This window comes from Musca domestica, unplaced genomic scaffold (genome assembly GCF_030504385.1).
Source record: "Musca domestica strain aabys unplaced genomic scaffold, Musca_domestica.polishedcontigs.V.1.1 45, whole genome shotgun sequence".
Lineage (NCBI taxonomy): Eukaryota > Metazoa > Arthropoda > Insecta > Diptera > Muscidae > Musca > Musca domestica.
In genome coordinates, this window is record NW_026712335.1 from 3,890,949 (window position 1) to 3,905,793 (window position 14,845).

A 14,845-nucleotide genomic window follows, 5' to 3' on the forward strand; every position below is an offset into this window, starting at 1 on the left:
GACCTTCTGAAGCTACTCTATTGCTAGAAGACTTCTATAGCTAGAAGACCTTCTGAAGCTCTTCTATAGCTAGAAGACTTTCTGAAGCTCTTCTATAGCTAGAAGACCTTCTGAAGCTCTTCTATAGCTAGAAGACCTTCTGAAGCTCTTCTATAGCTAGAAGACCTTCTGAAGCTCTTCTATGGCTAGAAGACCTTCTGAAGCTCTTCTATGGCTAGAAGACCTTCTGAAGCTCTTCTATGGCTAGAAGACCTTCTGAAGCTCTTCTATGGCTAGAAGACCTTCTGAAGCTCTTCTATGGCTAGAAGACCTTCTGAAGCTCTTCTATGGCTAGAAGACCTTCTGAAGCTCTTCTATGGCTAGAAGACCTTCTGAAGCTCTTCTATGGCTAGAAGACCTTCTGAAGCTCTTCTATGGCTAGAAGACCTTCTGAAGCTCTTCTATGGCTAGAAGACCTTCTGAAGCTCTTCTATAGATAGAAGACCTGCTGAAGCTCTTCTGTAGATAGAAGACCTGCTGAAGCTTTTCTATAGGTAAAGGACCTTCTGAAGCTACTCTATTGCTAGAAGACTTCTATAGCTAGACCTTCTGAAGCTCTTCTATTGCTAGAAGAGCTTCTGAAGCACATCTACAGCTAGAAGACCTTCTGAAGCTCATCTATAGGTAGAGGACCTTTTGAAGCTCATCTATACCTAGAAGACCTTCTGAAGCTCATCCATAGCTAGAAGACCTAGGAGACCTTCTGAAGCTCTTCTATAGCTAGAGGACCTTTTGAAGCTCATCTATAGCTAGAAGACCTTCTGAAGCTCATCTATAGCTAGAAGACCTTCTGAAGCTCTTCTATAGCTTTTTTTTCTTCTATGGATAGAAAACTTTCTGAAGCTCTTCTATAGAGCTTCTATAGATAGGACCCCTTCTTTACCTCTTCTATAGATAGGAGACCTTCTATATTTTTTTAATCTATAAAATACCTTCTGAAGCTCTTCCATAGCTAGAGGACCTTCTGAAACGCTTCTATGAATAGAAGACCTTCTGAAGATCTTCTATAGAAAAAAGGCCAACTGAAGCTCTTTTAAGGACCTTCGAAAGCTCTTCTTTAGATAGAAGACCTTCGACAGCTCTAGAGCAATATAGAAGAACCTCTGTAGAAGACTTCTTGTCTTATCCGAAGAAAATCTCTTCTCTCGGGAATTCCTGGTGAGGGTCGCCTATCAAAAGCGTTCAGACTATGACTTTTTAAATTTCCCAAGATTTTTCGACTTGTTTTTAAATACAAACAACCTTCGGAACAAACACCACCATATGTTATCATACGGCGTTAAAAAATATTACCCAGAAATAGTGTTATAAGCAACGCCATTTGCTCTAAAGAATACTGAGAAACAATTTTTTTTTTCAAATTCTGAAGGAGTAATTGAATTATTCAACCCACGCACACACCGACACACACACGCTTATGTTCGCCATTCGAATGGGAATCATGTAGAAAATTACAAACTGAAGCTTGCAGTGGTAGATTATGTTTTTCTACGAACGCCAGGTGGTTTAGTCTAAAGACAAAAATATAAAATTAAATTAGGGGAAATTTAGCCATGTAGAAGTTATTGCATTTTTCGGTAGGAGGAGAATTAAAAAAAGGAGAATTTGCAGGAACGGAAGATAAACTATTGATCTTCCTCTATGAGCGGATAAAAACTGCAATAGTCATTTATTAATAAAAGAAAATGCCTCTATTAAATATTTTCTGCAATGGAGATATAAAAAATAACTTATGTCCTTAAGAATTCTCCAAGGTTTGTAGTCGGAAAATATAAAAAAAAGACATGAAATCATTTAAAATCTGCCGAAATTTTATCCTGTTAACTCAATATAAATTTAATATTTTTATCTTTTAAAAATATTTTATCTTTTACCTTGGTCAAGTACTTGCACTTGTAAAAGGACATTTTTTATGTTATTAAAAATCAAGGACACTGAACATCATTTCGTTTTTCGTTGAATTTTCCGTAAGTAATATTATTTTAATAATATCAAAGTTTATCCTTCGATAAAGTAAACCAAGTTAGTAAACAATATGAGTTTCAAAAAGTAACGAAAAGAAAAATGTTTATGAAATTAAAATAAAGTTAAGTTTCAGAAAAAATGGTATTAAAATGAAGGGAGAAAACAAAATGAACCATAAGGTAAAGTAAGAAAGAAAAACAAAGAAAGGTAAACGAAAACAAAAAAGAAAAAGTACAGAAAACAAGAGGTGAGGGTGGGGGTGAGTATTACTTGCATGCAAACAAACGTACAATGGCCGGCCTATGTAGTACCCAAACACCCACTTTGGCCATTTGAGCTTGAACGCCCTTTGCCTGTAGTCCTTTGACGGCTCCTTCAGCGTAGGCAGGACACTCAAAGTCCACAAAACCGTAACCTAGAATATGTGTTGTTGTGTTGCCGCACATTAACGGGAAGACAAAACAAAAACGGAAGAGAATGAAAAGAGAGAAAGAGAGAAAAAACAGAGAAATTATATTTCATTAAAATGTCAAAATATTATTGGTAAATAATCAAACAAATCCAGAGAAGAAAAAACAACCAACACCAAGGCCCAAAACAACAACAAAAAGGCTAAAAAGTTAAACAAAAGCAAATTTAATTACACGCGCCATGCAGTTAAAGCTATAATTTACGAGCATGCTACAGACTACAATAATTACTATTATTAGTTTTTTTTATACATCTATTTACCATTACATATATACGTACATACATACATTCAGTACATTGCATTGCCTTCGGGAAACTCAAATACAACGGTTTATTTTAGGAAAAGGTTAATTTTGTTAAGGAAATAAGTTTTTTTTCTCAAGAAAACTTTTCAAAACTTCCACCATGAAATGGGGGTTATATTAAATTTGTCATTCCGGCAACACCTTGAAATATTCGTCGGAGACGAATATTTTCATGATCATCATAAAATTTTATGTCGATTTAGACAAGTCCGTCAATTTCCTGGTTTGTGGTTCTCAGTGGGTTGCAAAATATATTAAATGTAGGACAATGTGTTTTGGATAGTTTACAGTACGTTCTGACGTTTGGTATTTTGAATACTTTGGCCTTCACTTCTAACAAATTTAACTGTAATTTGATAATTCCGGTTTTTTATGAATACATTTTTTCCTTTTCCGATTTGGGCTGATTATTATATATGGGAGCTATATCCAAATCCGCTCTCGATAAAATTTGGCAAATGTATTTCTGAGCTCTATAACAAATCTGGTACCAAATATCATTGTTGTCGAATGCATATTACGAATGTGAGGAACTTAAACATCAAATCGGATGAAACATATATATGGGATCTATAGCAATATCTGAACCGATTTTCACCAAATTTAATGTACTTGCTTCTAGACTGAATTAGGTCTGATGTACCACAATTCAGGTCATTTGGACTAATATTTGCCATTTGGGGCACAATTAATCCGAAATCGGTTGAAGATGTACAGGGTTGTCCATATTCGACGGACCCATCTGGCAACGCCATAACTTTTGACAGAGATGTCACATCGCTTAATGACATACCGCGTTTAAAGCGTCAGTCCAAGCAGATTTTTACCATGAACCAATACACACCACGCGAAATAGTTGAAATTTACATTCAACAGAAGAAGTCAATTGTGAAAACTCAACGTGCTTTTAAAACATTAAAAAATGTGAGAAGTGCGCCTTCTAAGAACACCATTAAGCGTTTATACGAAAAATGTTCGACTGGTAAGGCTCTTTCTAATCCGAAGAGGCCATATAAAAGTCGACCAAGGCGATCGGCCGAGAATATCGCTGCCGTACGAGTCAGTGTTGAGAGGTCCCCAAAAACATGCCAAAAACGCTGTTCTCAGCAGTTGGACATGGCTCGGTCCACTTTAAAACGGATTATTCGCATTGATTTGCATTTGTTCCCGTACAAAATTCAATTGACGCAAAGAATGTTGCCTGCGGACAAGCCTCGTCGATTGGAATGGGCCCAAAGAGTCATGGGTCCGTCGAATATGGGCCACCCTGTATATGGGAGCTATATCCAAATCTGAACCGATATTGATAAAATTTGGCAGTGGTATTTCTAGGTTATATCTGATATTTGGTTCTAAAGATCATGGTTGTGGAATGCACATTACGCGTGTGAGGGACTTTAGACTCCAAATCGGATGAAACATATATATGGGAGCTAAAGCTATATTTGAACCGATTTACACCAAATTTGAAGTACTGGTTTCCAGGATGAATTCAGCCGTAATTTCTAAGATTCAGTCGATATGGGCTGATATTAGCATTTGGTGCACAATAAACCTCATATAGAATAAAGATATACAGGGTGAGATCAAAACACGGCAACCAACTTCAGACTGCTGTCATTTCTAAGCCACTCGTCCGACAGCTGTTAAAATTATTCCAGTGACAGCTCATTATGTTGTTAACAAGTGAACAAAAGCATTTTGGTGAGAATTTTCCAGAAAAAAAGTTATTCGCAATGGAATTCAAGCGTGATAGTGTGATTTCTTTATATTTGGCTGGAAAACCACAAGTGGCTATCGTTAGGGCACTCCAGCTTATAAATGTGGATCAATCTTTTGTGTCTCGTGCCATGATACTGGTAGTTACCATGATACTGGTAGCGTAGCCCGACGTCAAGGAAGTGGACGGAAGAAAACAGCAACATCAGCAGAAATGGTTCGAAAAGTAAAGAAGCGTCTTGATAGAAACCCGCTTCGCAGTGGCCGAAATATGGCTCGTAAGCTTAACATATCGCAATATTCCAATCGGCAAATATTGAGAAATGAGCTCGGGGTAAAGCCATTGCCAATTCCAAAAAGTGAAAGAACTTACACCGCAACAGGAAGAAAATAGACTCAAAAGAGCCAAAGAATTGCATCTCTTGGCCGAAAGTGGTGAACTGCCGAATTTGATTTTCTCCGATGAGAAAACATTCGTTGTCCAGCAGTTTGTAAACAAATAAAATGATCGTGTTTACTTGCGAAAGAGGTCAGCTGAAAATGTGCACCTTTGGTTGGCCACAAGAGTTCAGAATTCGCCGGCCATGGTGATGGTGTGGACCGCTATAACAGCTGATTGTCGCTCTCTGCTCGTATTGATCGACCGTGGCATCAGAATAAATGCGGAATATTATAGCGAATATATTCTGGAGGGTGTATTAAAGCTTTGGGCACGCAAACATTTTGGCAGCAGACCTTGGACATTCCAACAGGACTCAACACCATCGCACTTAGCACGCGCCACCCAAGAATTGTTACAAAATGAGGTTCCTCGCTTCATTTCCAGCGCACAATGGCCACCAAAATGTCCGGATACCAATCCATTGGACTATTATGTCTGGAGTATTTTGGAAATCAAGGTTGGTTTTTATCTCACCCTGTACTTGTCCCATTAAGAAACAAATGTACCCAGGTCATTTAGTGTTAGTCGCCAATGAAATTTGTGATAAATCGTTCAGATTTGGATATATCTGGGTTATGGTGAGGGATCGGGCAAACAGAGTTGAATAAATACCAGATCTTGTGTTAACAGAAATACTGGGATGTGCCAAATTTGAAAATAATAGAATGCTTATTTGGCGGTTTATACGCTTCATACTTATTTAAAATTTTGACCCATTGTGGGGGAGGTAATGGAAGGAATGGTCTGATATATTTCACCTTCACACCAGATTATTTGTTGATAGAAATATTGTGAAGTGTGAGATTTGAAGAGAATCGGATGCTCATTTCGTAAAGTTAAAAAAAAGATTTAATTATTTCAACTTTTGACCATTTGTATGGGAGACACATGTTTGGGTGGACCGATATTGTCAATTTTCGCACCAGATCTAGAACTGATACAAATATTCGGATTTGCAAAGTGTGCATAGAATTTAATGATTATTTCGTATTCTATACGTTGTATTATTATTTTCTTTGAAAATTTTGACATTTTGTGTGGGAGGTAGCAGAAGCAGTAGACCGATATTGCTCATCTCCGAACTCGATCTAAGTTTGACAATAATATTACGATATACCAAGTTTGGATCAAATCGGATGCTCCATTCGAGAGTTATCGTGCGCACAAGCCAGCAGGCAGAGAGACGGTCGGAAGGACATTCCTAAATCGACTCCACACGGATTTGGTCCATAGAGACCTAGGGCCTAAAAACGTTATTTCGATGAGCCACGTTTTGGCCGAATCAAATGAAACATACCCTCTGTAGTCATATGGCTAAGGGTATGATAAGATTTGGATAATGGGATCAAGTTCCTTCCACAAAATGACAGTTGGTACCAAAGATCAATTGTTATTCAGATACAGATCCATACATACATATATGTCATATAAAATTTAAACAGCACCTAGGTCGTAGTGTGCATTAAGTATGAACCGCACATTTGCTATGAAAAGCTTGTAACATTCTCAGAGTAACCTATAGTCGTCTCAGGCTGACTTTTGTCCTCGAAAATACCTTCTCTGCAGTTGTTGCAGCTTTCAAGAATCTTTAATGTGACAAGATAATTTCAAAGATTCAAATTTTAAGAATAGTATACAAATTATTGAAAAAAATCGGATTGTTTTTGTGTGTCCCAAATCTCTTTAGGCCATTTCCATAGAGTTTTTATCACTGCCGACTTCCAAAATGTAACTACCATTGGAATTTAATTTAATTATTTTCACTATGTCATTAAATAAATTTAAATAAAAACACAACAATTATATTGCAGTACAATTGTCATGGGTGTTAATCAATTTACACACTTCATAATAAAAACCCCTATTTTAAAACATTTATTAACAATTAATTAAAAACATTGACTTGCAAAATGAAGAGGACAAAAATGGTTTAATAAAAATTACGTAGAAAAAAATGCAATTAATTTATATTTTCCGACAATGTGAGGGAACTACTCAAGCACTAGTTCTATAAATACACAAGTGCAGATTTTACAATGAGATGAGTTATGATGGAACATAATCGATAATAAAACAAGAAAGTTAATTGAATGAAAACATAAAACAAACAAAAACATATAGTTTACTAGGATAAAGAAAACAAAAACGTTCCCAATTATTCAAACACAAAAATAAATATTTGAGAGAACAGAAGAGAAATTGAATTAAACTAAAACTACAATAAATTGATTTCACACACACAGAGAGATCTAAAAACAACATCAAAAAATAACCAAAAAATGTACACACACATACATACACAATTACACTCACTAACGAAAAAATAATCAACAATAACAACAACGCAAACATCAATAACAAAAAGGAATTAAATAATTAACTTAACATTTGACTTTGTTACTCATTTCCGTTATTGTTGTTGCCCTCTGTTGTTAACGCTGTCGTGGGTGGGGGGATGTGTCAGCAAAAGAAAGAACACAACATCTCAACAACAATAATTGCATGAAATGAGAACAACCAAGGAACAAGAGAAAACACACACACACATTACATATACCCACCTACTACTTGTACTCGCTGCTCACAAACACACCGACACTCACATACACTCAATTATTTATTTATTCGCTCAATCACCCACAGTAATACCAAGATGATACACCAACACAAAAACACAGATATTATTAACAAACATTTACAACAAATACAACAAATGTAATAATTAAAAACAAAAACAAAGAAGACGAAGAACTAACAAACAATAATTAAAGAACAGAAACAAAACAACACAAACTAAAGTTGATGGAGAAAATGGTGAAAAGCAAAAAATACCTTTACATTTATTTGTTGTTTTATCTAAAATAGCCTTTGTGGATATAATAGTTCCATATCTGAAAAGAGAGAAGAAGGAGAGGAAATTAATTAATTATTATTATTATTGTAATTCAATTGAAAAAAATATATATATTATTTTGGATTATGACAATAAGAATAGATCACCGAATGAAAACTCAGAAAAAATGCATAAAAAACATAAAAAATATTTTTTTTTTGCTCCAAAAATTTATGTAAAATCGAGTTATAAGTTTTACACCCAACTTTTCCTATAAAAACTATTTGTTTCGACTTTCCCATCTCGTAGCGGAATGTTGTTATTAAATTATACTATATTTGGTTCTGTATTGCAATTCTATTACTAGTTAACGTAGGACTAGCCGAAACCCATCCCATGTGATATTCAACACACCTTGCACTCAATCATAGTTTTGTGTATTAAATTCAGCATCGATCAGTAAACTCACCACCAGAACTGTTCACATTTTTCCCAAAATAAATTTGCTTTGCAAACAGTCCGTAGCTTTTCAGCTTTAAATGGAGCAGGAGGTCGGTCTTGTAGGTTTTTGATATTTTCTTACATTTCCCTTTAAACCCAAGAATCAATGCCTAAACGAAAACGCTGAAGCTAGAATCTTGAAATTTTGAACGTAAGCGTGCGATAACACTGGTTTTTGCAAAATTCGTACTAAAAAGGTACGGAAAGTACTAAAATTTTTTAAAAATTAATATTTTGTTCTGAGATTCTAAAATTTGGAATGAGAGTCTCTGATGCAGTGCAGGAAAGATGTACCAAAGGAGTTTTAAAAATTCGAACTTGAACGTTACGAAAGGTTCTAAAATGGCACCGTTTGGCATTATGTGCATAGTGCTAAAAATTTCAAATTTGGTATGAGAATCAAGATGGGAACTGTACTAAATAGTACTAAATTTGGAACATCTTAGTTTAGGGTGAACGGATGCAGCTGGAATATTGAATTTTGTATTGGGGTCCCTGTTGGTGGTAGGTTTGTGATTAAGAGGTGATTTTGGAAACGTGTACTACAAGTGCACGAAAAGTATTAAATAGTAGTACTTTATTTAGTACAATTTAATATTGGGCTGTATTAGGGTCGCTGTTCATGTGTAGCTTGGTGAGGGGATAGAGATAGAATGTTGAAATTTGATATTTAGATTATTGATAGCATATGTTTTTGAGAATTGAAGATGGTTTGGAAATCCGTCCTATATTTGAACGAAAAGTACTAAGTGGTACTAAATTTGGAATAGGGTGAAGGGATAGAGCTGGAATCCTCAAACTTGATGCTGATGTCTTTGTTGGTATCTGCAATTGGAATACGGAGGTGGTTTTGGAAGTGTGTATTAAAATTGTACCAAAAGTACAAAATAGTACTAAATTTGGTCTTTGTTTAGTTTTGTAGAAACTGTACATGTTGTAAAAATAGTTTGTGTGTTGAATGTTCTTCTTTAAATTCTTATCTCATTTTTATTTGTCTTTTCCGAAGAATGTAAATTAGTTAAATAAAGAAAACACTTAAGATGCATGTGTTTTCCAAATGCTAGGTTTATGGTCGGTAATAAATAATGTAATAAATGTCACGGCCATAAATAGAAGATAAGAGTCGATCACAAATTAGGAACGTTTCGTTTTCTCCCGCAACGTATTGTGTGCGTTAATGCACAGCGTGCATTAGTAAATAAAATGCATGTGTTAATGTATTAGATGTAAGCTTTAGTGTTAAGAATATGTTGTAAATAAATTGAGTTCCCTTCCAGCCACGGAACGAGAAAGATCAACTCGCGGCATTTTCTTTTTCTTTCGTTAGTTACATCGCTTTGTGATGAGGTTAGGAGTCGACCTCATCAGTCTTGGTTGAAGGGATAGCGTGGAATCCTCAAATTTGGTAGTCTCTGTTGCTATTTGGAATTGAAATATTGAGGTGGTTTTGTAAATGTGTACTATAATTGTACTAAATGTACAAAATAGTACTATATTTGGTACAATTTGGTATTGGGTGAAAAGTTAGTGCTTGAAATCTGAAATTTGGTACTAGGTCACTGTTCATGTGTAATGTGGACATATGGAGGTGATTTCGGAAAGGTGTACTATAATTGTACGAAAAGTACTAAATAGCACTATATTTGATACAATTTGGCATTGGGCAAAGGAATAGGGCTGAAATTTGACATTAAGGTCACTAAACCAACAGCTTGCATATGGAGCCGTATAAATAGTATTGACAGAAAAATTTGATGTTTGTCCACTGTGCAATGGGCTTACTTATATCCTCCTCGGTAAACTTCAAAAGATTTAGAAGATATTTTCGAAATTTGATCTAGAATATTTGTTCTTTAGACTCTTTCCCAAAAACATGAAGTATTTCTTCTTTAGACTCATTCCCAAAAACATGAAGTATGAAAATCATATTAGGAGCCTTAAACCTGAACAGTCAAAAACTTAGACAAATAACTCTCACATTTAATATATAATATAATATATGGATTAAGAATGATATTTAATGTGGAAAATTTACTCTTTCGGCTGTCTGAATTGAAGTTTTATTTTATTTTCCTGCATCAATTCGAAAAAAAAAAAAACGACGAAATGTAGGAGAATTTTTAATAGCTCACATGAAGTAGATCTTTAACCTAAATATTTATGAAATCTTGGCATTTATGTAAAATTTTTATACATTCTGAGACTCATAGTACATTTTTATGGCAAATAATTTTGTGCAATATTTTGATTTGTTGGATCCCGTTCAAATGAAGTCTATAATAAATTATTTGAAAAAGAACAAAAAAGATGCTTTTGGTCAAACGCTTGATGGTTGACATTTAATAATTTAATGAAGAATATTGAAGAGGGACATTTCAAAACTTAAATTTTTCAAAATCCGGAGGAGCCGCTGTGTGAGGTAATATCAAGAGTGGTCGTACATTGAACAATTTAAGTCGAGAATCAAATTAATATCCCTAAAATTGAAAGGTTGAAATACATCTGATTTGGTAGGAATTTGGGTCAGAAACTTCCAAAACACAGTGAATCGATATATGAGAGCTGTACCGAAACTTTTGGGAGAAGTAAATAGACTCATCTAGAACCCAAAATTTCGAATTACTATGGAAATAGTGGCGGAGTCTTGCAAAATACCAAATATATGGATACCTATGCACCAAAATACCTAAATGTATGAAATGAATGTGAATGAAATAAAGTGAATGTCAAAGCTCTATCTTTCTTCTTCGTAATTTCATCATTTAAAAATTCTAGCTTCTATCCGTCAATTTTTTACCATACTGTGGCGATTCCGGCAGATTTTTAAAATTTTTAGGTTATAAAAAATTGTCGTACCATTTTGTTGATTTTAGTACTTTTTTATAATAAACAAAAATTACGAAATAATGCAAGGTTATAATTGACCAGTTTTCCTATCCCTAAAGTTCGAAGTTTTGAAAGTCTCGCCGAGAGACAGTTAAGAAAAACTTAAATGTTGTACAAAATAGTACCGTACCATAACCTACCATCAAAACTAAAATATTCCAAAAAATCCCGTTAACGAACTCAATGGTGCCCTTTATAGTTCTAGTTTTATACTTAAAAGTGATTTTCATACAATCTTAGGTATTGTTTGATCCAGCTTCAAATAGTGGACAATCTTAGGCATACATATAAACGGACCATAAACATTAGTTTGGACCTTAGAATGCCTTTGAGATTTGACTTAATTATTTCATAACAATAAAGTTTATTAATTATTTTCAAACCATAGCATTTTAAATAGAAATGCCTGTATGTCTTGCAGTTAACAACACAGAGCATTTTAAATTTAATCTCGAAGACTGTTTAAATAATTAAATTTTCTCGACAGTCTTTATTGCAGTGATTTTACAGCACAAACCACAATCCACAAATTATCGTGACAAACTTAATACCGACTTAAGTTTTTTTCTTTTTGGAAAAACCCCCAATCATTTTCCCCCATAGATTTACGAACTGTTTCATAAACTACTCTTGTCAGCGTTGACTGTGGTCATGAACAAGCTGACAATCAAAACTCTTCTGAGAAATGTTTCCGAAGAGCAAAAATCGAGAAAAAAAAATACAGAAAATACTTTAGTGCAATTCTCAGAAAAATATAATTGCAAATTGAAAACAAAGACGAGAAAAGTAATAGTCGTTGCTGGCTATGGGCAATAGAGTTTGCAAGTGATGGAGGAAGAGAAATTGTAAATAATAACAAAAATATATACAAATAGATATAAATAATGATACAAGGTATGATGGCCAATATGCAAAATGACTTAAATAATATTTTTTGTTTCGATATATAGAGAATATATTCAGGTTGAGATAAAAAAAAACTGCAGCAAAGTCAAACGCCAAAATGTTTACATTTTTTTTTTTAAATTTTATTGAATGAAAGCAAAAAATGTCGGAAATAGGGTCAAATTTAGAATAAATTTCGATTTGTTCGAATTGGTCACCTTTGGCACGATTTATGACCTTCAAACGGCCAATGAAACCGTCACCCGCTGTCCGAATGTTTCCCTGTGGTATTTTGGCCTATTCCCGGCGAAGCGCTTGCTTGAGGTGATAGAAAATTTTAATGCCAACGTTTCCAAAATACTCCAGACACAATAGTCCAAGGGATTGGTATCCGTAGATTTTGGTGGTCATTGTGCGCTGGAAATGAAGCGAGGAACCTCATTTTCTAACCATTCTTGGGTGGCACGTGCTGAGAGTAATAATAATGGCTCTTAGAATTGTTGGGTTTCTTGTAGGTAGAGGTCCTAAGTGTTATGGTTTTGTATGCAAATTTTCTGGTGGCATAATTAAGTTACGTCATTTTGCATTTTGACCACAATTTTCCTTTCTCATAATATCTAAGGTAAAAACAATATATATACTTACTGTGCACACATAGTAACTAAATCTTTATCGGTTGTGCCTTGTTGTAAACCTCGAATGTATAAATTTGTTTTGGACAATTGTTCGCCTTGGTGATTTTGTGTTGTACCATTGTTAGGACCCATTGTTGTTGTATTTGTATTGGTATTACTTAGACTAGTACTTAATGTTCCGCTCTGGGATCCGGTATTTGATGAGCTGCTTGAATTTGTATTACTTGGTGAAGTGGCTGTGGGCACCCGCTGACCGTACTGCAATGGAAAAAAATAGAGAGAAAAAATGAAAATAAATTTCAAATAAAATTGTTGTTAAAAATTAAATAGTATTAGTAGGTTTTGCCGAGAGATGTAATCATCCAGCCTTGGGTTATGATCATTCAAACTGTTGACCCTTTTTTGGGGAGACTCTGAAGAAGTGGGCCAATATTGGTCCATTTCGAATCTGAATTAAGTTTGATACAAATGTGACAACGTATCAGATTTAGACTATATCGACTACATTCTTCTTCACATTTTATGAGATATGTGATAATTTTGGGAAAACGTTGAAATATGCGTGAGGTAACAGAGGACTGGAGAATTGCACTTCATCTATAACTGATAAAAATATTGTAATGTGCAACATTTGGAGGAAATCGAACATTTATTCCCAAATTTATGGGAAAGAAATAAAAATCAAAATGTTGAACTTTTGTGATAAGGTACCACAAGGAGATGGCCCAAAGATTCGTTATTCACATCGAATCCCTGGTTGAGAGAAATAACTTTCACAAATTATGAGATATATAACTACTGACAATTGTGACCCTTTGTGGGGGAGGTTCAAGAAGAGGTGGGTCGATATTTATTACCGATATCTACCAGACCTTGTGTTAGTAAAAATATTGGAAGGTGTGAAATTTGAAGAAAACCGGGTGCATATTTTGAATTTTTTTGAGAGATATAAATTCTTAAAAAATTTTCCGGTTGTGGGGAGGTACCAGAAGGGGATTTGTCAGATATATTTTATATCTATACCAGATTTTGTCTTGGTAAAAATATTGAGATGTGGAAAACTTAAAGACAATCTGATTCTTATTTTACATTTTATAGGAGTTATAATTATTCAAATAATTATACCCCTTTGTGGGGGGAGGGGGAGGTTACCGGAAAGAGTGGTTCGTTCTATCCCTTCTTGATACCAGGTCTTTTGTTGGTAAAAGAATTGGGATATGCAAAATTTGAAGACCATGGGACTCTTATTTCATTTTTTATAAGAGGGACGATTATCCAAAACGTTGACTCTTTGTGGGGGAGGTACCAGAAGGTCTGGGTCGATAACTATTAGATCTTGCAATAGTAGAAATATTGGAATGTATGTAATTTGAAGAGAATATGGTGCTTATATCGAATTTTCTGACAAATATCGTTATTTAAAAATTTGAACCGTTGTGGGGAGGTACCTGAAGGATTGGTCCGATATATTTCATCTCCATACTAGATCTTTTGCTGATAAAAATATTGAGATGTGCAAAACTTGAAGACAATCGGAATTTTATTTCACATTTTATAGCAGTCATTATTATTCAAAATTTTGACCCTTTGCAGGGGAGGTACCAGAAGGAGTAGGCGGATGTATCCCATCTCCATAGTAGATCTTGCGTGGGTGGAAATATTGGGATGTTCCACATTTGAAAAGAATCGGATGTTTATTTCGCCTTTTATGAGCGACATGGTTATTAAAAATGTTGAACCGTTGTGGGGATGGTACCAGAAGGAGTGGTCCGATCTATCTGTTCTTTATACAAGATCTTTAGTTGGTAAAATAATTGGGATGTCTGAAATTTGAAAACCATAGGACTCCTATTTCACATTTTATAAGAGAGACGATTATTCAAAAAGTTGACCCCTTGTGGGGTAGGTATTAGAAGGGGTGGGTTGATATCTATTATCTTTACACCAGATCTTGTGTTAGTAGAAATATTAGGATATGTGAAATTTGAAGAGAATCTTGTGCTTATTTTGCATTTTTTGAGATATATAAGTATTCAAAATGTTGACCCGTTGTGGCTAAGGTACCTGAAGGATGGAACCGTTTTATATCCACACTTCATCTTCTGTTGATAACAATATTGAGTTGTGCGAAATTTGAAGACAATCGTAGTCTTATTTCACGTTT

At 34.7% G+C, this 14,845-nt stretch overlaps 1 protein-coding gene across 5 annotated transcripts in view; it reads right to left on the bottom strand.

The window, feature by feature from the left end:
- The window catches only part of LOC101892253 (protein alan shepard), a 708,170-nt gene that overhangs the window by 48,233 nt on the left and 645,092 nt on the right, over nucleotides 1–14,845 (bottom strand). For 2 of the 5 annotated variants that reach the window (XM_059127478.1, XM_059127479.1), the window contains 3 exons: nucleotides 12,692–12,939; nucleotides 7,774–7,832; nucleotides 2,295–2,419 (listed from right to left, as the gene is read on the bottom strand). In XM_059127478.1, the coding sequence (XP_058983461.1) occupies nucleotides 2,295–2,419; nucleotides 7,774–7,832; nucleotides 12,692–12,939 (432 nt within the window). The remainder of the gene's footprint in view (nucleotides 1–2,294; nucleotides 2,420–7,773; nucleotides 7,833–12,691; nucleotides 12,940–14,845) is intronic. The other 3 variants (XM_059127477.1, XM_059127476.1, XM_059127475.1) reach the window with 3 other exon arrangements.